We start from the raw sequence: 27,449 nt of genomic DNA on the forward strand, positions 1-27,449 counted from the left end.
ACGCAGTGCTCGTAATAGCTCACTAATGCGTCCCGTAATGACCGACCTGCCGTTTTATCACTTGGGAAACGAGAATCTCAATTACGGATTTTTAAGGCGATTTACGTAACGCGTTAATCGACGGTAGCGTAATAGAGAAGGGAAGATTTATTGAGGAGACACCAGAGCCTCACTGAACAGAGAAATTTACTTGGTAGATGGTTCTGTTAACCGCTCTGATGTGTACTGTAGCAATTCGGCCTGGATCTTATCCTGCGCTCTGGCACTTTCTCGTTTTTCAGTCTTCCTATTATCTCCATCCTTTCTTCCATCGTGGGGGGGTGGCTGGAGCATTTGCGCAATCCTCTCCATTGGGCTAAGCTTGGCGATGTTCTCCGCGAACTCGGCGAATTCCTTGATCTTTAATTAATTGTGGGGCCTGCTGACGTAATTGGTATTAAAATTCAAATTAATTAAGAGCGCTGCTTTCGAAAATTAATCGGATGCTGTTTACTGCAACACGTTTACTTAGCTACTGTTAATTTCATTTACTCAATTGACCGGATTGAAATTTCTAAAATCGGTAGTCGAAAGTTGATTAGAATTCCTCGAGTTGGTATAAATGTCGCTTATCAGCCTGATTGAATGGCCTTGCAGATTTAATTAAGTAATTGACATATCTTGACGGGAACGGTTGCTAACGGAGAATTATTATTATTTATTAACCCTAGCCTTTCGGCTTCGCGGACTCTTAGGTATGTACAATACCATATATATACTAAGTAGTGCATCCGAAATAGCTACATAATGTTTATTATTAATCCTCTCTTTTCGCTTCCTCTCTGCTCTACAACGTCCTTCTTATCTAGTCGATTCCTTTTCCATCTTCCCGTAATATTTCCTTTACTGTTTTGCTTGTCTTGGTTTTGCTGCATCTGTTTATCACGTGTTCTATCGTCTCTGTTTCTTCCTTACATAGTCGGCACTTTCCTTCCTTCCATCTTTTCCCGATCCTGTTTTCATTTCCGCATCTAAATCTTGCAATGGTTTTTATATCTTTGTTGTTCTTCTGTAGATATTTTGGCAAGTGTAATGTTTTTATGTCTTTGTACGTGGTATTGTAGGTGCTGTTTTCTATTCGATTGATTTGGTATTGTAATTGGTTGTCTTTGTCTCTCTCCTTCATAATCATTGGTATATTTACTCCTTCTCTCCTTAATCTTTCCGCCTCATCTTCTGCATACCCATTCCTTTGGAAATATCTTCTTCTTTCTTCTGTCCACTTTGCTTTTTTGGTCTTCTTTCTCTCCTTGAGAGTTTCTTTTAGTAACCCGTTTTCTCCTCTTTCTATCTTTTATCGTATTTAACTGCTTTATATCCCGCTTCTATCCTCATCTTATCATGTTTGGTTTCCTCCAGAAGTATGTGAGTTGGGGTATCTCTTGCCAATCCTAGGATCTATTTTGTATTTGTTTTGTATCCACTCGATTGTTTAGGAATTTAGCGTAAAGTTTGTATGTTGAGTTTAGGAGTGTGATTCCCCTATAGTTTTTGATGTCATCTTCGTTTCCTTTTTTGTACATTGGGCATATTTCTCCTTCTTTCCAACTTTCCGGAAATCCTCCACCTCTCCATACCGTGTTAATAATTTTTCTGATTTGCTGTTTCACGTTTTCCGGCGCATGTATTATCATCTCGTTTGTTATTTTGTCTGGTCCGGGAGCTTTCTTTTTTTATCTTTGCTATTTCTGCTTCCATTTCTTCTTCCCCTATTTCTTCATTCTCCTTGTCACTTCTTCTTTTTGTTTTTTCCCCTCTGAAGCTTATCTGCCCGTTTCAACTTTGTATAAAGTAGTTTTTTCCTTCTTCTTCTCCAATGTCGTCCGGTATTCCTTCTTTATTTTTCCTCCCTTTGTTTATTAATATCCACACTTCATTTTCGTTTTTGATACTTTGTATTTCTCTTATTTCCCCTTTTTGTAATTCTTCTCTTTTGCGTTTGCATGTATCCTTATATTCTTTGTTCTGTACTCTTCGCCTGTGTCTTTTCCTATTTTCCAATCCATTAGGGCTTTTTTTGTAATTTGTTTCTTCTCTCTACATTGTGTGTCCCACCACTTGCTTCTTCCTGGTGTCTAGTTGTTTATTTTTGATGTTCCTTTCTGTCACGGCTTTAGTTATTGCCTTTTTGATTTCTTCTAGTGCAGCATCACATTCAGTTTCTTTGAATTTTATCTGCTTTAGATGTTTTATGTATTTTTCTATTGTTTTTTCTGTCCAGATTTGTCTCGTTTTTGCAATCTCTTTTGTTTGTTTTCTGTATTGTGTGTCAGCACTGCCTTTCATTGTTGTGGATGTTGGTTGGTGATCGGATTCTATTCTTTGGTCTACTTGAAAATTGTGTAAGTGTTCTTTTAGTATCATTTTTTTTTCTTGTATTCCATTTTCGTGTTTCCGCATCAGTTTTTATCGTTTTTCTTACACCTGTTAATATTCCTCCTCTTCCTTTCTTATTTTCCCTTCTGGCGTATGGATATTCCCATTCATAATCTTTCGGTAGTTTTTTCTCCCAATTTTCTCAACATTTTTCTTCTACCCATACTTCTGTCATGCCGATTACATCATAAGTTTTCACGTACTCCCAAAATTCTTCCTCCTTGTTGCTGATTCCCGCCACGTTCCAGAATCCAATTTCGATGTTTCCTTTTTTTGTCATGTTTTCTTTTTTTCTTCCTTTTTTTGTTTGTTTTTGTTGTCACCTGTTGTTCCTTTGTTAATTGTTTGTGTGATCTTCCCCCCCCGTCCCCGATTGCGTATACTTGTTTAGTTTTTTTGTCGTTAAATTACCATCTCTTTCGTCCCACTTGAACCATTTATCATTATTTTTCATGAGCTTCATATATCCCATTTTTGTTGTATTGCCTTTTTCTTTTTCTTCCTCCATCCCTTCTCTGATTTTCTTTTGCACTTTTCTTTCTGTAAACGTCAGGTCGTTATCGATATATACCTTTTTATCTCTTAGGGCTTGTCTGTTCCTCATGATTCCATTTTTTCTCTCCCAATTTGTTACATTTTATTAAAATCCTTATTTTTCGTTCTCTATTTTGTGTTGTACGGGCTTCTGTAGTAGAAATATTTATTTTTAATTCATTTCTTAGGAAATTTATTGCGTCGATTTCCTCAATATTATTTGCTCCTTCTCCTTTAATTATAACGTTATTTTTTTTCTTTTTCTTTTTTTTTCCAGTCTCCATTCTAGTTTGTATATTCTCTCTTCTAGTTCTCGTTTTTCTTTGTTCCATTTTTCTTCCTTCTCTTGATTTTGCCTCTTTAGTTCCTGCATTTCCTTTTTAAACTCTTCTTTCATTTCCGTTATTTCTTTTCTGACGTCATTTTTCTTCTGTTTTTTCTTTCTCTTCTGTCTTTGTTGTAGGCGGTGATCGGTAGATTTTGCTGTTTTTTTTGTAATTGTTCTAGTGCGGCTTCTAGCTGTTTCTTTGCTTCTTCCTCTTCTTCTCTTCCTCTTTTTTTTATTAAAAATTGCTTGAGATTTCCTGTGCTAATATAAAATCAATTACATTTTAAGATCGGGACACAAGTTTATACCAGCTGTGAGTGGAAATATTGAGACTTTCATTGTCTAATTACGGGACAATACGAATCAGCCCGTAATGGGGAAAAGGTCAATATTAAGTGGCGGCGTATCGTGATGATACAAGTTATTGGTATGCGCATTAATAAGGAACACAATTTCCAATTCGTTACTATTGTAAATATAATGGAAGGCGGGATAGGTAATGGTATTTAATTTACATACATTTGTTACTAATGCTCACGTGCACGTTAAATTATTACACCTTTGTCTACAAAGCACGAGTATTCGTACAAAATAAAATTACTCGATGTACGAGGGGGCATAAGGAGATGTACCTTTCTGCTGGGAACGTTTTAGCCAAAAGAGGCCGCGGGCCAATCTTCGGTCACGGTGATGGATGTTCGATCACGAAACAGTTCTGTGTCGATATTTCACTTGGGACCGTGTTACTATTTAAATTGCCGATCATATGAGAACCTTCACAATTGTAACTTAACTGCCTTTAATTACTCGTAACGGCTTTGAAAGACACCTTTAAAAGCTCAATACTTCTTAATCACCCTTAAGGCGTGTTAGGGGCTTTTAAAGGCCATTAAGGACTCTTAAAGGACCTCAAATCAAATGACATAGGATCTCGAAAACCCTCTGGAAAACCTTAAAACTTTAAGTGTTTTTAAAGACTCGAAAACCACAAACTCTGGAAGGCCTCTTTGACACTTGTAAAGGTCCCAAAATTTCGTAAATGGTGTTAAGGTCCTAATGCATCCCTTTTAAGTACCCTTGACACGTATATATGATTATTAAACACCCCTAAACCCCTTGAAATCGCATTAGAAGTCTCTGGAAACTTTAAAGACTCGAGTGCTTTATGGACTCGAAAATTTTTAATGACACCTTCTTAAAATTTAACTTAAAAGCGCTTAAGCACAATGTAAATTATCGAGTTAGTATACGTATGTGAAAAACTGTCAATAATACAGGGTGATTCCTATAGTACCTGCCACCGTTTGGGAGCGTATAGGGGGTGCCTAGGGGAGTATTTTGATATAGGACACTTGGGGTCGGAAATCTAAAATAAGGGCGCCAGAACCAAATTTATCTTCTGGAATTTCACGCCTGTATGTAGGCAACCCAACCGACCGACGTTTCGCGCGGAGCGATGCAGAGCGAGTTAGCGCGAGGAAGCGACATGGGAGGGAAGGAGGGAAAACGACAGTCAAAAGCAATAACGTTTACAAGTGTTCAACGTGGCCACCGTTGTTCTCAATGCACTTCCTACATCTAGCCAACTATTATTATACTATTGCCATAGTGTTTATTCACTTGATACGCGTCGTTGCAGACGGGATTTCGTGGGTTTAAACAAAATTCTGATCAAGTGTCAGCCACACATCGCCGCCTGAGATCGCTCCGTGTGCACCGCCGGCCGGTTGGGTTGCCTACCTACAGGCGCGAAATTCCAGAAGGTAAATTTGGCTCTGGCACCTTATTTTAGATTTCCGACCCCAAGTGTCCTATATCAAAATACTCCCCTACGCACCACCTACACGCTCCCAAACGGTGGCAGGTACTATAGGAATCACCCTGTATATTAAGATTCAGTCTTGTATCCATTTTGTAAATATAAGCTTGTAGAAAGAAATATTGTGGTTGGTTAAACTCTGTATTTCTAAAAGAATATTTGGTGACCCCGAAATTTTGAAACGTATCTACCATGGATGCCCTTCAGAGAGCCAGACGACCAGTTCGGAATGGAGCTAAAAAGAGGATAGCTGAGTTAAACAGACTGTTCCAAGTGGAACCAATTTCGAAGGAAAGGATTCAATTTGTTCTGAAGGCACTGAATGAGGAACAAATTAACTTAGCAGAGTTAGACCAGAAGATTTTAGGTCAGATGGTGGATGAAGGAGTTGACGAAACGGATCAAGACACGGAATATGAAGCTATTATAGAAATGAGACAGCAAATAATGACAACTTGTTTTAAAGCTGAAGAAATCATAGAATCTTTGGTACCAGTCGTATTGCCCCCATCCAGTATCACATTTGGATCTGAAGGTGGAGCAAGAGGATTTCGATTACCCAAGATCGAGTTGAAGAAATTTTCAGGAGAGTTCAAGGATTGGTTAGGATATTGAGCTCAATTTGAAAAAATTGACCAAGATAGTTCTTTGCCCGTCAGTGATAAGTTTCAGTATTTACTTCAGTCACTTTTACCTGGAACCGATGCAGATGAGATAGCAGGTAGCTATCCCCAGTCAAATGAAAACTATCCTAAGGTAATTGAAGCTCTTAAAAGAAGATACGGGAATGAAGATTTACTACTTCAAGTTTACATTAGAGAATTATTAAAGTTAGTCATTTCCAATGTGAATTCAAATGACAAGATCCCTTTTCAAATGTTGCATATTAAGCTAGAATCACACTTCCGAGCACTGAAAACACTTAATCTTGAAAAAGCTGATCCTGCCACATGGCTTTATCCATTAGTTGAGTCAAGTCTACCAGAAGAGATTCTTTTGACATGGCAGCGTAGTTCTTTGGCTGCCCATGATGGAAGTAAAGATACAGAGGAACCGCTTAGACCTACTCATGGAACTTCTGGATAAGGAAGTAGGGATCCAACAGAAGATTAGTTTGACTCGAAGAGGATTTGGAATGGAGATCAAGCCAAAGAAAGAAAATGTTCAAGCTAAAAACAAATTATCTCAACCTACCCCAACCTTAGCTTCTTGTCATGATGGAGATCAATCTTGTTTATTTTGTGGGAAGAGTCATGAAAGCAAAGAATGTAGTAATGCTAAGAAATGACCACTTGAGAAGAAAAGAGATGTACTAAAAGAAAAACAAGTTTGTTTTTTCATGCTTCAAGAGTGGACACCCGGCTAAATTCTGCAAGAATAAGAAGAATCTCAACTGTTTCATTTGTGGCGGAAAACATTATCCTGTCATGTGTTCTAACCTTGCTGATAAATCAAAAGGGAATAAAGTTACAGATTCTACTACATCTGCCACTGCCGAAAATGTGCCCGGATGTGTGAATCAGATTTGTAGCAAAGAAATAGCTCTACAGACACTTATAGTTCGAGCAAGATGTGGAACTAAGGAGAAGACAGTGAGAATATTCTTAGACAACGGCTCCCAAAGATCCTACATTTTGAAATCAACTGCTAAGGATCTAGAACTAGAAGTAAAAGGAACAAACAAAATTACTCATTCACTCTTTGGAGGCACTCAGACGGAAGTAATTACTCACAATATATATCATGTGACATTGGACAAGATTGGTGGAAAAGAATATTCATGTATCATTGGAGTACGTGACGAAGAAAAGATCTGCAACTTTTTCCCACGTGTTTCAAGTAACTCTATTTGTAGTTAAAGAGTTGAACAGGAAAAGAATAAAGTTGTCAGATGTGGGAGATGGATGTACCCACATTGAATTCTTACTTGGTGCTGACGTTTATGGGAGACTTCTGACGGGAAAAAAGATAACACTTTCCAATGAAGTCATAGCAATTGAAACTAAGTTAGGTTGGACGTTGTGTGGGAGGATGGGTGAAAGAGAAGATAACTTATCAATGTGTATTCTGTCTATGGCTATTCAAGATGCATCGGTTTCACAGCTTTGGGATCTCGATTTACTTGGAATTCGAGATGAAACCGATGTGATATCTGTGGAACAGCAAGAACAAGAAGATAAGCAAAAGTTCTTCAACTGTATGACAAGGAATGCAGATGGGAGATATGTTGTATCCCTTCCTTGGATAGATGACCACTCACCACTACCTACAAATCATGAAGTTGCAAGGTTACGTTTAAATCATGCTACTAAACGTTTGGAAGAAAATAAACTGTTTGAAGAATATTCTAAATTGTTTCAACTTTGGAAAGACGAAGACTTTATCGAAGAAATCAACCCTATTGTCTGTAACAAGAAAGAAAAGGTTCACTATGTCCCCCATCGAGCAGTGATCAAACTGAGCAGTTCTACTACCCCGGTTAGACCTGTTTTTGATGCCTCATGTAAGGTTGGAAAAGGACCTTCATTGAACGAGTGTCTTAAGAAAGGAAATATCTTTATCAAAATGATTCCTTATGTGTTGTTACTGTTTCGAGAAAAGAAAGTGGGATTTGTTTCTGATATTCGCAAAGCTTTCCAGATGATTGAAGTGAATGAACAAGATAGAGATTGTATGAGATTTCTTTGGTGGAAAGATAAATCTAAACAACACGTACTAGAATACCGTCATAAACGTGTCATGTTTGGTACGAAATAGTCTCTTTATCCTTGGAGCAGTGTTAGAATTTCATTTGGTAAATGTTCAGAATGAAAACAAAGACATTGCCCAGAAACTGTATAATTCTTTATACGTGGACAACTGTGTCAGTTCTGAAAATACCGTGGAGGAGTACAACAATTTTCGAACAAAATCAGTTCAATTGTTAGCTGAAGCTGGAATGGACTTGAGACTTTGGATGTCAAATGTAGATGAGATGGAAGACAAGAATAGTCATGTGATTTCAGTCCTAGGAATGCAGTGGGATCGAGTTTGTGATGAATTGTATGTTGATGTGAAACTCCCTACCTTACCTGAAATTATCACAAAGAAAGTTATGCTGTCTATTGCCCATCAAGTTTTTGATCCTATTGGTATTGTCTGTCCAGCTGTGCTTCCAGTGAAAGTCTTACTTCAGAAGACATTCATTAACAAATTGAATTGGAAGGAACCTGTCCCAACCGAAGAGAAAAATAAATTTACGGAATGGTATGAACAACTACATTAGTTAAGTCAAGTCAGAATTCCTAGATGTGTAACTGGAGGTGAATTTGATCGAAGTAAATGGTCATTTCACGTTTTTACGGATGCAAGTGGTTTGGCGTATGGTGTTGTGATCTTTCTCCGCGTGGAACATGTGGGAGGAGTTTCAATACAACTGATTTCTGTCTCGAGTTGCCCCGATTAAGAGGATAACAATTCCACGTTTGGAATTGTTAGGCTGCTTAATTGGTACAAGATTGGCTGTTTCTGTGAAAAACGGATTAAAAGCTGAGGATATGTTTACTATTTTTTGGTCTGATTCAAGTACTGCATTAGCCTGGATAAGGAGAGACAACATGTGGGGTCAATACATTGGGAACAGAGTGAAAGAAATCCGACATTTGACTGATCCCACACAGTGGAGTCATGTTCCCGGAAACATGAACCCAGCTGACTTACCTTCAAGAGGCTGCTTACCGACTCATCTTTTAGAGAAAAGATGGTGGGAGGGACCGGAGTGGTTAAAAAGTTCAAGTGACAGCTGGCCTAGGTCTAATGAAGAAGTTGCTGAAGATTTAGTAAATTCTGAATTGAAAAAGACAGAAAATGTAGGAGTCAGTATGTCATGACTGTGCAAAATTGTACTAAGAGGTCTTATACTTTTATGACACATGTCAAGATATTTGGATGGGTACATCGCTTCATTGGTAATTTGCTAAAAAAAGTAAGGAATAAACCTAAAGTGGATGGTGAATTGACATTTGAAGAGCTGGAGAAAGGAGAAATTATCTTAATTAAATATATTCAAGATGATCATCCGTTGAATGAGAAAACCCTACGTCGACTCGTTATTTGTGTAGACCAATTTGGGATTATGAGAGTTAAAACTAAGATTGTTTTATTGGAAGAAGTAGAAGGTTTCAAGTTCCCTGCCATTCTTCATGGAAAAAATCCATTAGTTCAACAGTTGATTTTTGATGTACATAAGAAGTTATACCACGCTGGAGTCGGAATTGTGATGACTAAATTGAGAGAAAAATATTGGGTCATCAAAGCACGACGAACGGTACAGTCTGTTATATTCAGCTGTGTAATATGTAGAAAAGTTGGTGCTAAAAATGTTACTGTGTTACCCTCACCTCTACCCTTGAAACGACTAGAAGCTAATAAAGTATTTGAAGTAGTTGGAGTGGATGCAACAGGCCCCTTATATCTAAAAAATCAAAAGAAAGTATGGATAATCATATTCACTTGTGCAGTGTTTCGAGCTGTCAGATTAGAAGTTGTCAATTCATTGTCTACGGAAGCCTTCATTGGAGCTTTCAAACAATTTATTAGATTAGAAGGAAGACCAAGACTTGTGATGAGTGACAACGGAACTAACTTTCAAGGATGCAGTAACTTCTCCAAATCATTGGATTGGAAAGTTATTGGAAAAGATACTTTTTTAGAAAAAATTCAGTGGAAATTCAATGTTGCTGCCGCCCCGTGGTGGGGTGGATATTGGGAACGTATCATCCGGATCCTGAAAGATATGATGAAACGATCTATTGGAAAGTCTACTCTCAATAGGAAGGAATTAGATGATTCATTGCTTATTATGGAAGAGGTGATCAACGGGAGACCGCTAACGTATGTTAGTGAAGATAACGACGAATTAGAACCCCTAACTCCCTCCATGTTTATGTCAAACGAATGTGGACTCAAGTTCCCGGAAGGAGATATGGATTCTGAAAATCTAAATTATCGATGGAAGTACATGAAGAAACTGAGAGATGAGTTACGACAACGTTTTCGAAAGGAATATTTGTCTCAGCTCATAAGTAGAATAAATCAGAAGCCATCTCGTAAGCTGGAATTAAATGAAATTGTACGAGATGACCGGAAAAAACGTGTATTTTGGCCGTTAGGTCGTGTTATGGAATTGATCCCCGGTAAAGATGGAATTGTTCGAGTAGTCAAAGTGAAAACAGAAGCAGGACTACAAACAAAACCCATTCAAAATTTGTACCCATTGGAAGTGAACCCTTCGAGGACTACATTGATGACGTCATTGTTAACTGTAACGCAGATAGAAGTTGAACGTGAATTGAAACCTGTGGTGTCAATTGTGGGAGAATGTAAATTATCGAGTTAGTATACGTATGTCAAAAACTGTCAATAATATATTAAGCTTCAGTCTTGTATCCATTTTGTAAATATAAGCTTGTAGAAAGAAATATTGTGGTTGGTTAAACTCTGTATTTCTAAAAGAATACACAATTAAAGGCTTTTAATATTGTCCTTAAACGGAGACAACTACACTGTATTGTAACCAATAGCTCTTTATGGTGAAGAATTATACTGGCGCGCTTAATTAGTTTGTCCTTCACCATATAAGTTTTCCCACGTTAACCGTTTATTAACTTCCTCCTATTGTCGCGTTAATCCGTTTTTTTGCGTAGATAAAACTTAAACGTAAAGAAATTATTCAAAGTTTTCTCTCTCCTCTATAACTACCGGAACTCACGTTCAAATTTACGTTCTAATAAAAAATCGCCCCCTCCTCCATTCCTTATTAATTAGAAGAACGTATACAAAATGGTTTCTTATTAACGCAGACCTTCATCTTTAATCATTGAAAATGTCCTCAAGAACCCATACAAATTTTGCACGTGCAATTAAAATTAACCTGCTACTTTCTGTGGCACAATTTAAATTCTTCGCACCGAAAGCCCTTTAAGCGAGCCCAAAACATGCGGACTGCTATTTTCCATTATTTTACTATTTTCATTTTCACGTTGCACGGTCAGCACCCATTCGGAATGCTATTTGTCTAAGCTAATTGAAAGCTAAATGAGAATTCTGTAGAATTACAAACGATACCGTTACTTCTTGCGATACATCTGGAAAGCTAATATTTATTTTAGGAAATGACGAAACTCGACCACTATTGTTTTCTACGAAAGCATTTACCTAACCGCGCGAGCGGCGAACTTGCAATTATGTTGTGAAGTTGCGCGAAAATTCGTGCAGTTTTCGTACGTGTGCCTCAATTTTAAAATCGACTTTCTCTTATTTGCAGAAGGAAAAACGACATTAGAAATGATGTCGAAAAGGAACCTAAGGATTTAACAAATCGAAACATGTTTTCCAGTACACAGATAAAAATGAGGTAAGTTTTCTGCGTTAGCGTAATTTTAAAACTTGGTTGAAAGCCTTTTTTGTGCTTCAAACAGTTGTCCTCTCAGTTAGGTAACGGACTCACAGTTAGCACTCCCGTCTATTAACTCTAATAGTCTCACTCCTCTCCCCCCTACTTTGAATTGTCGAGATAGAGATCAGGAAGGCCATCGAATTGTCGGCCTTGACCCTGATCATGGTCGGTAGTAGCAGCGGTTGGCGGGAACCGGGAATGAAAGCAACAAGACACAAATTAATTAGCGGTTTCTACGGGAAAGCAAATGCAGGAAAGCGAAACAATATTACTCTCTTAATGGAACAGAGTAACAGAAATTTTACCGTGCAATAAAACGGAGGAGTCGAAATTACTGTGCAAGAAAAAAAAGCTGTAGATACGGTACGATAAACTTAATGTAAGAGCAAAAATGGTATGAATGCAAAATATATTTACGGAATAGTTCAAAATTGCGGTACTTACCAAACGTAGCATGCGAAGATACAAAAGGCAAAAAGATTCCATCTAAATTAAACGTTCGTCAAAATTACGGAGAGTAGAAAATTCCGGGTCGGCCAGTGTATTCGTTTAATACTATCAAAAAATTACATATACAGGGTGACAATTTGAAAACTTACCACCCCTCATATCTTAGTAAATAAACGAGATATTTAAAGAAATAATCAAAATCCGTTTCGGTAATTTGGAGGGGGAATCACAATGACATAGTTGGCGACGCACCCCCTCCAACCCCCTGCGCCCCAGCCACCCCAACTTTTAAATCTTAAATAGTGACCCCCCATGTGTGATACGTCGTTGGAAAGCTCTGAAAAAATGCTTTCCAACCATACCAAATAGCATTACATTTAGGTTAGTAATTATCGTGCAAATCAAAAAATAAACATGGAAAATCGTATTTAACTTGAACTTCCAAAGCCGACTCGATAGCAACTCATTTTTGATCGCCAGTTATAATCTATTCTCAAACTCTTGTCGAACCTTTTCAAATGTTGGTTTTGCAATATTTCGACATTCTTGAATTATTCTCTGTCTTAGTTCGTCTATGTTCGCCGGTTGCGTTTTAAATAGTTATTATTTATTTAAATTCAAATGTATCATATTAGTTTATTTTTTGATTTGCACGATAATTACTAACCTAAATGTAATGCTATTTGGTATGGTTGGAAAGCATTTTTTCAGAGCTTTCCAACAACGTATCACACATGGGGGGTCACTATTTAAGATTTAAAAGTTGGGGTGGCTGGGGCGCAGGGGGTTGGAGGGGGTGCGTCGCCAACTATGTCATTGTGATTCCCCTCCGAATTACCGAAACGGATTTTGATTTTTTTAAATATCTCGTTTATTTACTAAGATATGGGGGGTGGTAAGTTTTCAAATTGTCACCCTGTATATTGTCGAAATTTGTATTTAGTCCATAACTTTTGATTGAGAGGTCTGATCGAAAAAATACGAATCGTTTTGGATTCTACGCACCAAAATTAGTGAGAAAAAGTGTTTTCCCGAGAAATTTTGGAGCAGTCGATTTTTGGTAAAAAAGGAAGGTAATAACTGCCTTTTTTTGAGGCCGGAAAAAAAAATTGTCTGAGATCGACCGGGAAAAAACATTTTCTTATAGAGTTTGGCCCGTAGAATCCATAATTTCAAACAGTTCCAAGATTGGACTACTAGATCAAAAGTTGGTTTCTAGTCTGTAACTTTTGATTGAGAAGTCTAATCGAAAAAGTACGAATCGTTTTGGATTCTACGCACCAAAATTAGTGAGAAAAAGTGTTTTCCCGAGAAATTTTGGTGCAGTCGATTTTTGGTAAAAAAGCAAGGTTTATACACTGCCTTTTTTGAGGCCGGAAAGAAATTGTCTGAGATCGACCGGGAAAAAACATTTTCTTATAGAGTTTGGACCGTAGAATCCATAATTTCAAACAGTTCCAAGATTGGACTACTAGAGCAAAAGTTACAGTCCAGTTTATAACATTCCAAAAAGTCAAACTTTTTGATTTCACCCTGTATGTCGGAAACAAACAGCTGGATTGATTTTGCTTGTGATATTAAAAGTCTCAATCAAAATAGGACCCATGGTACACAAAAAAAAACGTTTAAATAATTTCCATAGACCCATTTTAGAGCTTTTTAAGGTCGGTCCACGTATTTGGGACCCCTTTCCGGAGCGCGCAGGATCGTTTAAAGCGTCCTAAGCCCCTTCCAAAGAATTTTCTACAATGACATCGACTTTTCTAACTTTACAGATCCTACCGTAGCCTCCTTGAAAGCTTTAAAAGCCTCTTATGTACTTTCCTGCCATTCCTGAGAGCTTTTCAGGACTTTGTAGGCTATTTAAGTACGGGCAGGATAGAAAGCTTTGATTGGGTATGGTAAGGCACTAAAAATCTCTATTATGCGTTTAGAGTCCTTTGAATAACGAGAAATTGCTTGGGAAAGCAGGCCCTGAAATATTGAGGGGGTATTTCAGAGTCTGCTTTCCACTGTTCTTTAACTGCATCATATAAACGAGAACCTTCTGTGTCCCGTGAGCCTATAAAGCTGTCGAAAGCATATATGAAACTGATGGGACCGAAACAGTCCTATTCCCCCTCGAATTCAAGAAATGCTTCCCGGATTTAAGACTCATTATTCTATGCTGTGTCTTTCAGTGGTGCCCAGAATGGTCGTACTCACGACAATTCAATTAAATCCTCCATAATGCGATCACAAAAATTACACCATATTCGGTTAATCAACTTTTTTATACCAATACAATATCTCCCTCTATTAACGTGCACGTTGTAAAAAAGGGCCAGTTTAAGTTAATGCTTTCCAAATTGGCCTTCTAACATAAAACACAAATAAGTATTCCCGAGTGTCAAACAAGGACAAAGAAATCCAAAAGCTCCCTCTTCTTCCCTATGCTTATCCAGGGCGCTTCTAAACCCAACCCCGGCGCGTAAATAAGGTCAGTAAACCAGATGTCTATCCCCTCCCTTACGTTAACGCCACTTTCTATAAGCTAAGAAATGCAAGATATATAACGACACTTGACATGAAGTCCTCCTATTGGCAGTTACCAATGGTAGAGTCATCAAGACCATATACTACGTTCATAATATCCAACAGAGGTTTTGTTCCAGATCTGTAGGATGCCTTTCGGACTTCACAATGTCCTTGCGACCCCGTCTAAGCTACGTAAATTAAACAATATATTCATCATAATTCAAATAAATCCTCCACAATGCGAGATAAGTGCGTTGACTCTATCCCAAAATTACCTTGAGATTTACACCGTATCCGGTTAATCGCCATAAGATAATAATACTACAAAATCTTGCACTTCCGCCGTCAGTACGCGCATGAATAGAGCGACCGATTGTCATCTCGCAATTTACTTAGTGACATAGATGACCGCGTGCGAGTGACAGTGACAGATATCCCCTTTGCTTGCTATCTCTCTCGGCGCGCTACGTTTCTATGGCAGGAGGCCGCCAGTGCACGTTCCAGTATAAGTTGTTTAGTGAATTTTAGCGATGAACACAGGTACTTCAACTCGATTTAAGACTGGGCCAATAAGAATTCGCCACGAACTAAACAAGATATAATAATTAAAAAATGCAGTGGCTCTCAAACAAATTATTCATGACAGTGTAAATTAGAGGATTCTAACCTTTTCCACCTCAACTTCAATGCTTTCTAGTGAACTTATTTAGACACTTTGAAAGGGGCACAAACGGGTCCGCAACCTTCTCTAAGAAAAGAATAGACTGGAAACCCTTCGCTTTTCAATCATTTCATTACCTCCCTGGTCCCTTTCGGGATCTTTCTAGGGCACTAGACCTGTACGCAGCTTGCTAAACCACTGTGAGGGACCTAGAGAGCTCTGGAGAGGCTTTTATAGGGCGTTGTAAGTTCATTTTAGAACTAATTTGAATTAGTTCCAGGCAGGAATAAAAGAAGTGAAAAAGCGGGCGCACTCGCGCAATTGCCTAAAGCGTATTTTTAGTAGTTGCAAACTGAAACGCTACTGGTCATTCGTTTATTTCAATAGCGAAGGAATTCTGTGAGGATTTGAGAGCACAAGTACGGCAATCGCGTTCGTTAAATCACCATTTAAGGATGCAGACGTCACCTTGTCATCATAAGTGGAGGAGGCGCAAATTTGCATACAAAACAAGCGAATCGCGTCGAAAAGAAAGTAATTCAGTTTCTTTTTTCTAGGCTGATGTCTCCCAATAGTTCACCGGCAACTTCACCGACAATGTCAAACTCGTCATCGCCAACACCACCTGCCGTTAATTATAATAAAATAACGGGAATACCGTGCGTGGCGGCCGCCTCCAGATATACGGCTCCGGTTCATATCGACGTCGGCGGGACTATATACACGTCCTCATTAGAAACACTTACCAAGTAAGTAATTAGCATCTTACCTACCGTTTAATTCGTTAATTATTTTCAATTAATTTAAGTCTACCGTTACGTAAATAAATACGACGCGCCAGGCCGCCGGCAGTTAGACGCGTTTTTTACGTTCTCTCTTGCCTTTTCACCTTTGAATTTTTTTCTTCTTTTGGTCCTGGCGCTAATTAGGTGATGAAGATGGAGCTGCACCTGTTGTTAATTATTATACACAAAAGGTTTCTGCATATTTAGATTGTACACCATCTTCAATTGTCTTCTTCCTCTTTTCCCTGTACCTTTTGATCGCGTTCTTTTCCTCATCTTCATGTTGTTTAATTAATACTTTCAGATTTTTCTGCAAACCAAGTTCCCTTTAAAGAGTTAACTTCAAATTTTATTCATTTTAAGGACACGATGGCCTCCACTAACTTCCGACAATTTCAAAGAATTAACTAAAGAAATTTTAAGTAACACGTGACAATTCTTATACACGAATAAAATAATATGATATGAAAACTCCATCTGGGTCGCACTTTGGGTTCGATTAAACACAGTTATTCGTCGTTTAATATAACAGTCGCAGGTAGTCGGCCACTGTCACAGGCGACTAGTTTTGCAGTGGGCGGCGATGACCTGCGATGATTGACGTGACTGTTTTTATACTAGAAGAGCAATACTTAATTAACAAAGACAAACATCTATTTTGCAAAACGCAAAAGAAATTCAAACAATAATACTGGAAGAAAGGAAGGCATTTAGAGCCTGTTTTTTACACACCACGCACCTAGGCGTTCGTACCGTCACCAATAAAAAAAAACGTTTAAAAGGTATCTCTCGTATTTAAAGGATCCACCACTTCTACCATCAAATAATTTTCTTTATCAATTTTCACCGCCAATTACAATTAGACTAAACAAAATCGATACAATTACAATTACAACGAAAATTACACACATTTCTAAAAGCAAACACAAATACTGAAATACAAATTCAAACGAAACGATCGCACTTTGTGTTTATTCGTAAAAACCCACCAGAATTATTTGAAAAAAATGAGACATTTTACATTAAGGTGCTAAATTCGTTGTTTACACAATCATACTTTCTGCACTCGCGCGTTAAAAGAATTTGTGGGAAACGAGAGGTAGAATGGAAGAGGAGGGTGGAAATAGAAAAAGAAAGATCGTTAGGATCCCATACGCAAAAAAAATTGAGCAAACCCTCAAATAAGTGAATAAGGGAAGAAGGAGTGATGACGAACCAAGTATGGGGACTAGGCGAAAAGATGTGGATGAATCAGTTCAGATTAAGAACATACCTACTCAATGCGCTGGAAAGAGAGGCATGGAACAGAGATGTAGGGATGAATACAAGTGAGTTATCGAAACTGAACAGTGGAAGAGACAATATAATAGTGAGAAGAAGAGAAAAGAGCGAGACAAAGAAAAAATATAGATGGCAGAGACAAGGAAAGAAAGAGTTATGCAAAATTCCTTTTATGACATTAGGGGGTGCTAGCTTTACATTAATCTGGAACTCCCACAAATGGGCTAAATGAATTTAGACCCGAAACATATTACAAGCAGAATAGGAATATTTTTTATGACCTTATTAGTAGCAACTATTTGTTTAATAAATAAACTTTCGAATTAATTGCTGCGATAAATCGTGTATTAACGGTTGGAGGTGCCAGTTAACTACAAGCTTAAATAAATTTATTGCAATCGATTAGCATAGACAGTAGTTTGGCACTAAAACCATAGGAGCAATAAATTAATTTAATTCTTGTAAATAGCTGGCACCTACAACCCCTAATACACGATTTATCTCGCAGCAATTAATTGAAAGCTTAGGAAGCAAATAAAGTGGAAGTTATTACAAACCGATGGAGGGGGTGGTAAATGATTAACGGACATAAGAAATCGAGAGTCACCATGGGTTGAATTTTTTGAGTTACTGGAAACGATATTTAAAAATATTCGGGAGAAAGTTTTCCGATAGACTCATTTCCCAGTGTGTAAATATTCCACAGGGGAGTTTTTTGGGTTATATTCTAGAAAAGGACCCTAGAAGGCGATTTGTCAAGGGGGGTAAGTTTAGAGTGTGGGATTCGAAAATATTCCCAGACGAATATACTGGAAACGGATTTAGCAAAGTGAACCAACGTAGTAGTTTGATGAGTTTTTCCTAGCAAAATTAAAAGAAGAAAGTTAAAGAAAGATAGAGAGAAAATAAGACACAATGTAACGCTAGAAGAACTCAATGTGGAAAAAGGTAAAGATAAGCACACGGAGAAATGGTTGAATGAAAACCTATAAGTAGAGGAGAACGTAATAGAGGCGAGAGCAGTTGAAGTAGAAGAAAATGTTGGCGGAAATAACACGGGAAAGGAAAAGGGAAATTATATATAACACCAAAACTTCGAAACTTCACATCTCTAATTTAATTATTGGACTTAATCTGTCTGTAGATGACTCTGGGTTCTTTAATTCGACTTAAAACATTTACTTTTATCACGACGACCTAAATATTTTAATACTCGTAGCGCTCAACTAACTTTCTTCTATAACAAGAACTTTACGATTATAAGGACCGACTGTCTTTCAATATGTTCAATGTAACGGCAAATCTGCCGAAACAACAAGCGTTCAGCAAATAAAAAACAATCCACCACCAAACAAGCACCGATTAACGTCCGCCTCTCCTATTTAAAACAATTTTCCTTTCCACTACACACTGCGTCTTCGAAAAAACATCTGCGATAACACGTGCCAGAACTGGGCAGCATACTTTAAACAAGTATTTGAATACTAAATAGTAAATACTTTACACAAATCAAAGGTATTTAAATACTAGATACAGATACATTGAAAAGTATTCAAATACTTTAGAATGTGTTCGAATACTTTCAAAAGTATTCGAATACTTTCAAAGGTATTCGAATACAGTAAAAAGTATTCAAATACTTGTCACTCAAATATATTAAAAATTTAAAAATAAAATTTCTTATAGAATGTGGCCTGTAGAATCCATAATTTCAAGCAGTTCCAAGATTGGGCTACTGATTCACAGCCGTTTGAATTTTCTTTCGAAATTGGTTTCTAGTCCATAACTTTTGATTGAGAAGTCTGATCGAAAAAGTACAAATTGTTTTGGATTCTACGCACCAAAATTAATAAGAAAAAGTGTTTTCCCGAGAAATTTTGGTGTAGTCGATTTTTGGTAAAAAAGGAAGGTTATACACTGCCTTTTTTTGAGGCCCGCAAAAAAAATTGTCTCAGATCGACCCGGAAAAAAAATTTTCTTATAGAATGTGGCCTGTAGAATCCATAATTTCAAACAGTTCCAAGATTGGGCTACTAGTTCAAAAGTTACAGCCCTTTGAATTTTCTTTCGAAATTGGTTTCTAGTCTATAACTTTTGATTGAGAAGTCTGATCGAAAAAGTACGGATTGTTTTGGATTCTACGCACCAAAATTAATAAGAAAAAGTGTTTTCCCGAGAAATTTTGGAGTAGTAAAAAAAAGGAAGGTTAAGTATTCAAATACTATGCGAAGTATTCGAATACTAAATATTTGTGAAAGTATTTGAGTTACAAATACAAATACTGCTTCCATAAAAGTATTTAATTACAATGTATTTGAATACTTTAAATTATTTGAATACTAAATCGTATTTACAAAATCGAATACTACCCAGCTTATATACACGTGCTTATCTTGAAACTAATTAATTTACGCAGGATAACGGTGTCACTTCACTCCTTACAACACCGCTCAAGTCAACGCACATTCGATAAAGTGGACCTAATCTGCTCCGTCCCTAATCAGTTTACCCAAATCCATGTCAGGGAGGAGCAATCTAGGTCTCGACCCCAGGCTCTAAACGTAGTGGTTAGAGTATGGTAGTTGCAGTTTTGTTATTCTCAGCGCATTTTTGAGAAGGAAGGGTAGGAAAAGTGGGGAGAGACAGAAGAAACGAAATGCAGACTATGTGAAGAGAAAGAGGAAAATACTGACCACCTGAAAATGAAAGAGGTAGAAAAAACAAGGGAAAGCAGGAAAGAAATACTGGTTGTTGGGGGAGAAGAGGAGAAGAATGAATGATGAGGATAATAGAAAAAATGGTTTTCAATATCTATCTATCTGAAAGATTATATCCGGAAGAGCTGGCAGTGTAGTAACCCACCCAGTATCTCAGAACCAAACGTAGCTAGAATTTCCCACAGTTCCACAGTTTTAGAGATCTCTGAAAACTGTTAATTAGCACCACTTGGTAGTTGATTTTCAGTAGCCTCTTCAGCGTTTACGTTAGCGCCAATTACCAATCCTTGCCGACGTTCGTCTCCATTAGATTTAAGAGATGAAAGTACGCCTCGTATAATTACCAACTAACGGCAGTAAATTATTTCCCGAAACGTTGCTTCGAAATGTAAATTAGCTCCATATGATCGTGCGATAAAATCTCAATAAGGAATTCTAGTGCACAATCAAGCATGAAAAATTCTCTCTCTCGTACAAGTCGATAGCACGAAACGTACATGACAGTTCGCTGCAGACAAAAACAACAAAAGAAAAAATGGCCGCAGGCGCCGCCATATGGGTTAAACGGGCGAACGGGACCGGCGGCCGTCCGCCGAGACGCACCGTGACACCCAGAGGGCGCGCAGGCATGGGAACATGCCCTCCCACATACCGCCATCGCACCATCTCAAGAATGTGGAAGAATTCATAAATCTTGCTAGACCGTCCGCTCTAAAACTGTTAAAGGTTAAATTGTATTATATTCAAGTGTTTACAATATCGTGCATCTTAATCATTGGTGTCATAAATTACGCCAGTTTCCTCTTTATCTTCGCCGTTGCAAGAACGCATCTTCTACCGTTTGTATTTACGTACTCGTTGCGAAAGGTGTAGGTGTTAGATTTCGAACTTTTTTCTAAATTATTTCTATAGGGCACTATAGCTTCTTTTTTGTTGCAAACAAAGCGAAGAGAAAAAGGATCAGCTTATTGTTTTAATACTGTGGACAATTTGTTGATGATAAGTGTGCCAAGGCCCTTGGCACTTCTCTTCATCTGGGCTCTAAATATGTTTCGGCCACATTAAATCCAGAAGTACTAACCTTTTCTAAAGCCAGTGGAGAATTATCCATAAGCTAGGGGTTCAGATTATAAAAGTATGTGGATTCTTAATACATTTTGCGATCTATACTTTGTCAATCAATGGCTACTGGATGCGTCGTGACCGGTTAGTTATTAGCGCCAGTCTGACGGGCGATAACGCAATCTTTACGTCTTGCTTAAGTGATGCCATGGAACAGCACGAGATGGTGGGATTTGATTGATGGTTTTTGTAGCGCCTCATCGTCTATTTATTAACAATTAAAGAATGGCACGTTAACATATTAGCACCATTTCGTAGGCGATTTTGAGGAAATTGAAAAAGCAGGTTGTGGAATAGGAGGGTTTGTTTTTCGGGAAGCCGTAACAGGGCGAATTGACCGCGCTTGAGACTTGGTACAGCTCAAGTGAATCAACCACTTCTCTCCTCTTCCCCCCTCTTTCAGCACGTCATTCCTGCTTCCCCTTGCCCTTTCTACTTCCTTGCATTCTCGACGCTCCATGTCCACAAATTCTGCATTTGTTTCTGCTTTTCTCCACGTCTTCTCCTCTCACTCCTCATTTCCGCATCTGAACGTCGCCATTATCTCAACATTTTTCTTCTCCTTCAAAAGTATTTCGGCAACCAGTCCCTCAATAGTTCCTTGTACCTACTGTTTCCTCTATCTTCACCCTCTGTTGCTATTTTTGTTGTTTCCTCCCGCTGACTATTCTCTCAAATAGGTATTTTCTTGTTTTAAAGTCATTTTTGACTACATTCCCTTTCTTTCCCAACACCTTCTTCCCACCATTTCCTTCATCTGTTCTATCTCTGTTGTCAATACTAATTCTGTCCCCCACGTACCTTTCTTCCCACTGGGATCCCTCCACTTTGACCCTGTCTTTACTATTATTTCATATCCCTCATGTAGAAATTAACTAAAGTTTGGCTAAGTGGGCATCCCTATCTCAGTCCTTTACATGTCAAGAACACTTCTTGCCTTCTATCCTTACTCTCATTCTTGTCTTTCCATTATTTCCTTGATTCTGTCCTTTTCACTCTTTCAAACGCTGCCTTTAAATCCGTGAAAAACGCTATCATCTTTCCGCCCTTTTTTTCCAATCCCTTTTCCACCAATCTGTGCAGTACATTATTCACAGTTCCATACTTCAAGTAGTCCCCACTCTTTTCATGTATTGGTTTCCTCCTCTTTTCTTGATACTATTGCTGTGGCCCCACGTTTGGCGCCAAATACATATTGCTGTGGCCCCACGTTGGGTGCCAAATAAATAATGCTGTGTGGAATGGCGTGCTAGAAATTAATTTTATCTTTCACGGTATTCTAATTAAAGGTCTCAACGAAAGAAACCGTTTTCTTTCTGTCCTCTCTCATATATCTCCAGAACGGATTGTCGGTACTCGCAAAGGACAATTGGGACGTCTGGAACAAATATATCGGAGGGTTTTAAATGTATGCCAGGCGGTCCACAAATGTTTGTGTGTCAACAGCCTCCTCTTCTTATAACCCAACCATTGACCAAGCTATTTGGTTTAAAAAATGCGTTTTATCTGCACAATTTATACTTGTTTCGTATTCTTTCTTTTTTTCTGTTTTTTCAACCCTTTCTTTCTCCATCATTATTCTTACTTCTGTTTCTCACTTCTGTACACTCTCTCTCACCTCTCTTTTCTATTTTTTCCCTCCCCTTCGATTGCTGTTTCCACGTTATTGCTTTTTTAATACTATTTTCCACACCTCTGTACTTCTTACCTTCCCTTTTCAACTCATTTCTGTCGGTTGGTGATCCTTATTCCTGATTGAAATTCTCCTGTTTCTTCCAGTACGATTTTATTTACTCTGGAGCTCAAGTCAAAGAATCCGTAGTTTAAGTTAGCACCAAAGTCCTCCGTCAGTCAAAAATTGAACGGCTGTAAATGACCGAATTCGAAAATGTAACCGAGCGTTTCGTGAACCCATAAAATAAGGTTTATCGTGGAGATTCAGGAAAAATACACTCTTTCTGTAACACCGCCGTATAGATTTAGTATCTGCAAGTACGAGCGGACTTTTCCGTCGAGTCAATCAGACGTTTAGAGTGACAGTTTCAATCATAGAAAAATTCCACTTTGAAAGCAAAAGTTTCAAGAAACAAATCGGTTTCGGTTTGGGCGTGCAATGCGCTTTTAATAAAGTCTATTTCGAGAGCGGAAAGTCGATTAAAAGCGGACAAGAGTACAAACCATCCTAAAAACGTCTGAGGTACTCTTTCCGAAGGTCCAGGTTTCGTTGTACATTATCCTGCTCGAGGAAGACGGTACTGATTTGTACCATAGGGAAACCATCGATTCCAGAAAACGCTAAAATTAAGGTAACGCGACTATTTTTGATTTGTATTCAAAATAACTATCGGTTCTCCTTAAGAAATTGAATTAAAGGTTATTCAAAGTAATCAGAAGAATCCCTTAGGGAATCGATCCTTGTAAATTGGGCGAACGGAGCAGAAATGGTATTGTAAGTTAAAAGATTACTATTCCTATAAATGAGTCCAATTTCGTTAGCTATAAGTTGTTTTCCTCTTTGTATAAAGTGGCCATATTTATCATTGTTACTGAGTGTTAAATAGGGGTAAGTTAGAACCGAAACGAAACACTGAAATAAAAAAATGTAAGAGGAAGTGGAACCTGGATCGATTTTTATTATGTCAATATTCTAGCATCCGTGCGTGAAGAAAATCTAATAAATTGAACTTGGTTCCGGACCAATTTTTCTTTTTACTTATTAGTGGCTTGAATTCGTATTTATTCTGATTTCAACGATGGCCTAAGACAGAATCCCCCCTAAAACTCGCCTCTAGATTAATCCCTACCTATTTTTTTTATTTACAAAACCCCTCAAAACTGGCCCCGATCCATCTTTTATCACAAATTCCATAATTTTCACAGGTTTTCGTGTTTCCGGTCTCAATCTACTTACGTATTGTAACTTCTCGTTGTATTTACCTACCTTTTCTCTTCGTTTCAGATATCCAGAATCTAGACTGGCGAAATTATTTAACGGAAGCATACCAATAGTATTAGACTCTTTAAAGCAACACTATTTTATAGATAGAGACGGTGCAATGTTTAGACATATACTTAACTTTATGCGAAATTCCCGACTGCTCATTCCCGAAAACTTCGCCGACCTGGATCTGCTCCTGGAGGAGGCGCGATACTTCGACATTGCTCGTAAGTAACCATCTTTCGAGGCATTTCGAAACGATTCTTTTAGCGATGATCCGACAATTGGAGCAGCTGAAGAAGGAGAAGATCAAGAACGGTCTCTACGTCGCGCACAACAACAGCATGGACGGCAATTCGGGGAGGTCGCACGATTCGCTCGGCCCGTACAGAAACGCCGCGGCGGATAGTTACGAGTGCGTCGCGCTGCACATCAGCCCCGATCTGGGCGAGCGGATCATGCTGTCCGGAGATCGAACGCTGCTCGACGAGGTTTTCCCCGAAACGAACCAGGCGCTCATGGACGCCCGCTCGGGTATGGCGTGGAACCAGCAGGACGCGCGGCACGTCATCCGATTCCCGCTGAACGGCTACTGCAAGCTGAACTCCGTGCAGGCGATAACCAGGTTGCTTAACGCCGGATTTCGGGTGGCCGCCAGCAACGGCGGCGGCGTCGAGGGTCAGCAGTTCTCAGAGTACCTGTTTATTAGGAAAGCGCTACCTGGTTGATGGTTGGAAGACCTTCAATTTCGCGGGGGAGACAATCAGCGATCGTAACCGATGCGCCAGTTAATGTCCTTTTTTCCTTCTAATTTAAGTAAGACTTTGCCTTAATTAGTTTTTAAATTATATTGTTGAAGTAATTAATATGTAAATAATTAACCTAATGTTTATACGTTCACGTTTTGAAAAATTCACCAGCTGATCTCATTGTGTATTTCACTGTGATTTGAGGGTTTAAGATTTAAAAGTAACACTGTGATGAGACAGCGCCAGTTTATTGATCGACACACTGTGTTTGTTGGAGATGTTATTTCTTAATAAATATTCTCACTGTCTAAATATTCCATTATGCCGTTCCTAGTTTTTTCGGGAATCTGTCTATCCATTGCAGCCCTGGAGGATAACTATCGAATGTGTTGGTGAGTAATCTCCAAGGGTACCCTTTTATTTATTTTTAGCAATTTTTGAGTGGTGTTATTTGGGTCTTAGTGAACCTAGTTGCTCATGACTAATTGCACGTCATAAATGGATAAGTTACGCTTGAAATACGTTTTTCTTTTACCTTGCTATTTATGCTGCCGCGTAGAACACCTGAAACGGAACCAACGTAATTCTCGCGACCGCGTCTCACTTTTAGCCAATAGCAGACTCGTATTTACGTTGTCTCTGACATGCGCGATTCTGTCTTTTCGACATAGAATATGTGTACCAAATTTGTTTCCAATCGATTCAGCCGTTTAGCCGGAAATGAGAGTACAGATCGACAGACGGACCGACATACCGTTCGACGTCATCGAGATTTTGTCTAATTCGGATTCCTGATGCTCCAAAACGTGCATTTCCGCCAAAATAGTGTGGGGGGGGGGGGCATTTTTTACCCAATGCAATACCTCCCTTACTAACATGCCCCCCCCCCTCAATAATTAATACCCGATGCTACATACTTCATCAGAACGTTCAGTCCTAAGATATTTGTTACAGTCTTGAATAAAGTACATCGGTGAGAAAACCGGGGGGGGGGGGGGGTATGGTGCTGGGGGAAAATACTCGGTTTCGGAATGTTTTCCGGAGATGAATTTGTCCTGGAAGCAAGTTTTCTTAGGCGAGAATATTCCGGGGGTGATTGCCGGGGCAATTTGCTGAAGCGAAATTTTTCTGGGGGTTGGGAGAGATCTTCCGGGGGCGAATTTTCCGACGTGAATCTTCTGGGGGGCGATTTTTTCTGTGTCGAATTTACCTAGGGACCAAATTTCTGAAGGCAGAATATTCCGGAGGCCAAATTAACGGGGAAAATTTACTGGAGCTAATCTTCCAAAGGCAAATTTTCCGTGGCGAATATTCCAGATGTAATTTTTCTAGAGGCCAATTTATCTGTGGGAGTACTGGGGGAACATTTCGGGGGAAATATTCGGAGGGGCATTTTCCGTGGCGAATATTCCGGAGGTAACATTTTCTGGGACGAATTTATCTGGGGGAACTTGTTGCGAGAAAATATTCCGGTGGCGAATTTCCTGGGGAATTCGGAAGCGAATATTCCGGAGATCAATTTTTTTTGGAACATATTTGGGTGCGAGTGCTGAGGTGGACCGTTCAGGGGGCGAATTTTCGGGAGAAATCTTTCCATTTTCCGGTGCAACTCTTTTGGAGGAGAATTTTTCATCAGGATCAACTTTACCTCGGGGCCAATTTTCATTGAGGAGAATATTTCGGGGGAAATCTTCCGAGGGCGAATTTTCCGTAACGAATATTCCGGAGGTGAGTTTTTATGTGTCGAATTTATCTCGGAGTGAGTTTTCTTAGGGGGAAATACTCCGGGGGCAAATTTAGTGAAGCGAATCTTCCGGAGGGGAATTTTCCGTGGCGAATACTCTGTGGGTAATTTTTTTCGGTCGAATTTATTTGGGGATGAGTAGGATTTTTCGGGTCAAAGTTTTTGAGGAAATCTTAACCTAGGGCCAATATTCCGGATCAGGTCGAATTTATGTGGGAGCGACTTTTCTTAGCGGAGAATATTCCGGGGGAGAAATTACGGGGGCAATTTACTGGAGAGAATCTTTTGAAGGCGAATATTCCGGAGGTAACATTTTCTGGGACGAATGGGGAGAACATTTCGGGGGAAACCTTCCGAAGGCGAATTTTCCGTAGTGAATATTCCGTAGATCAATTTTTCTGGGGAAAACTTATCTGGGTGGAACATTCCGAGGGCGAATTTCCGCGGCAAATCTTCTGGAGGCGAATTTTTTTGCGTCAAATTTACCTGGGGCCAATTTTTTCTGAGGAGAATATTCCGAGGGCGGAACTGGCGGCGAAAACTTACTGGAGCGAATCTTACGAAGGCGAATATTCCGGAGGCAAATTTTTTTGGGGCGAATATATCTGGGCGAGAGTGCTGGGGGAGACCGTACCGGGAGGGAATTTTCCGTAGCACATATTTCGTATCTGAACTTACCCGTGGGAGAGTTTTCTCTCTATTAAAAGAGAACATTTTGGGGGTTGGATTATCGGGGCAAATTTACTGGAAGTAATCTTCCGGAGGCGGATCATCCGGGCGGGAATTTTTCTGGGTCGAGTTTTTTGGGGGAAATATTCCGGGGGCGAAATTAACGGGGAAAATTCACTGGAGCGAATCTGCCGGACGCGAATTTTCCGTGGCGACTATTTCGGGGGTGAAATTTTCTGGATCGAAATTATCCGAGGGCTAGTTTTCTTACGTGACACTATTCT

The 27,449-nt window shown here is 38.9% G+C and overlaps 1 protein-coding gene across 2 annotated transcripts in view; it reads left to right on the forward strand.

Annotated features, from left to right (window-relative positions):
• LOC116181074 (BTB/POZ domain-containing protein kctd15) overlaps positions 1–25,058 on the forward strand; it is a 65,560-nt gene extending 40,502 nt beyond the window's left edge. For both annotated transcript variants that reach the window (XM_031501332.1, XM_031501330.1), the window contains exons 2-5: positions 11,401–11,490; positions 15,718–15,909; positions 24,025–24,230; positions 24,274–25,058. In XM_031501332.1, the coding sequence (XP_031357192.1) occupies positions 11,401–11,490; positions 15,718–15,909; positions 24,025–24,230; positions 24,274–24,731 (946 nt within the window). In that variant the 3' untranslated portion in view covers positions 24,732–25,058. The remainder of the gene's footprint in view (positions 1–11,400; positions 11,491–15,717; positions 15,910–24,024; positions 24,231–24,273) is intronic.
• Positions 25,059–27,449: the final 2,391 nt, after the last annotated feature.

The sequence above is a fragment of the Photinus pyralis genome, unplaced genomic scaffold (genome assembly GCF_008802855.1).
Source record: "Photinus pyralis isolate 1611_PpyrPB1 unplaced genomic scaffold, Ppyr1.3 Ppyr1.4_LG9, whole genome shotgun sequence".
NCBI lineage: Eukaryota > Metazoa > Arthropoda > Insecta > Coleoptera > Lampyridae > Photinus > Photinus pyralis.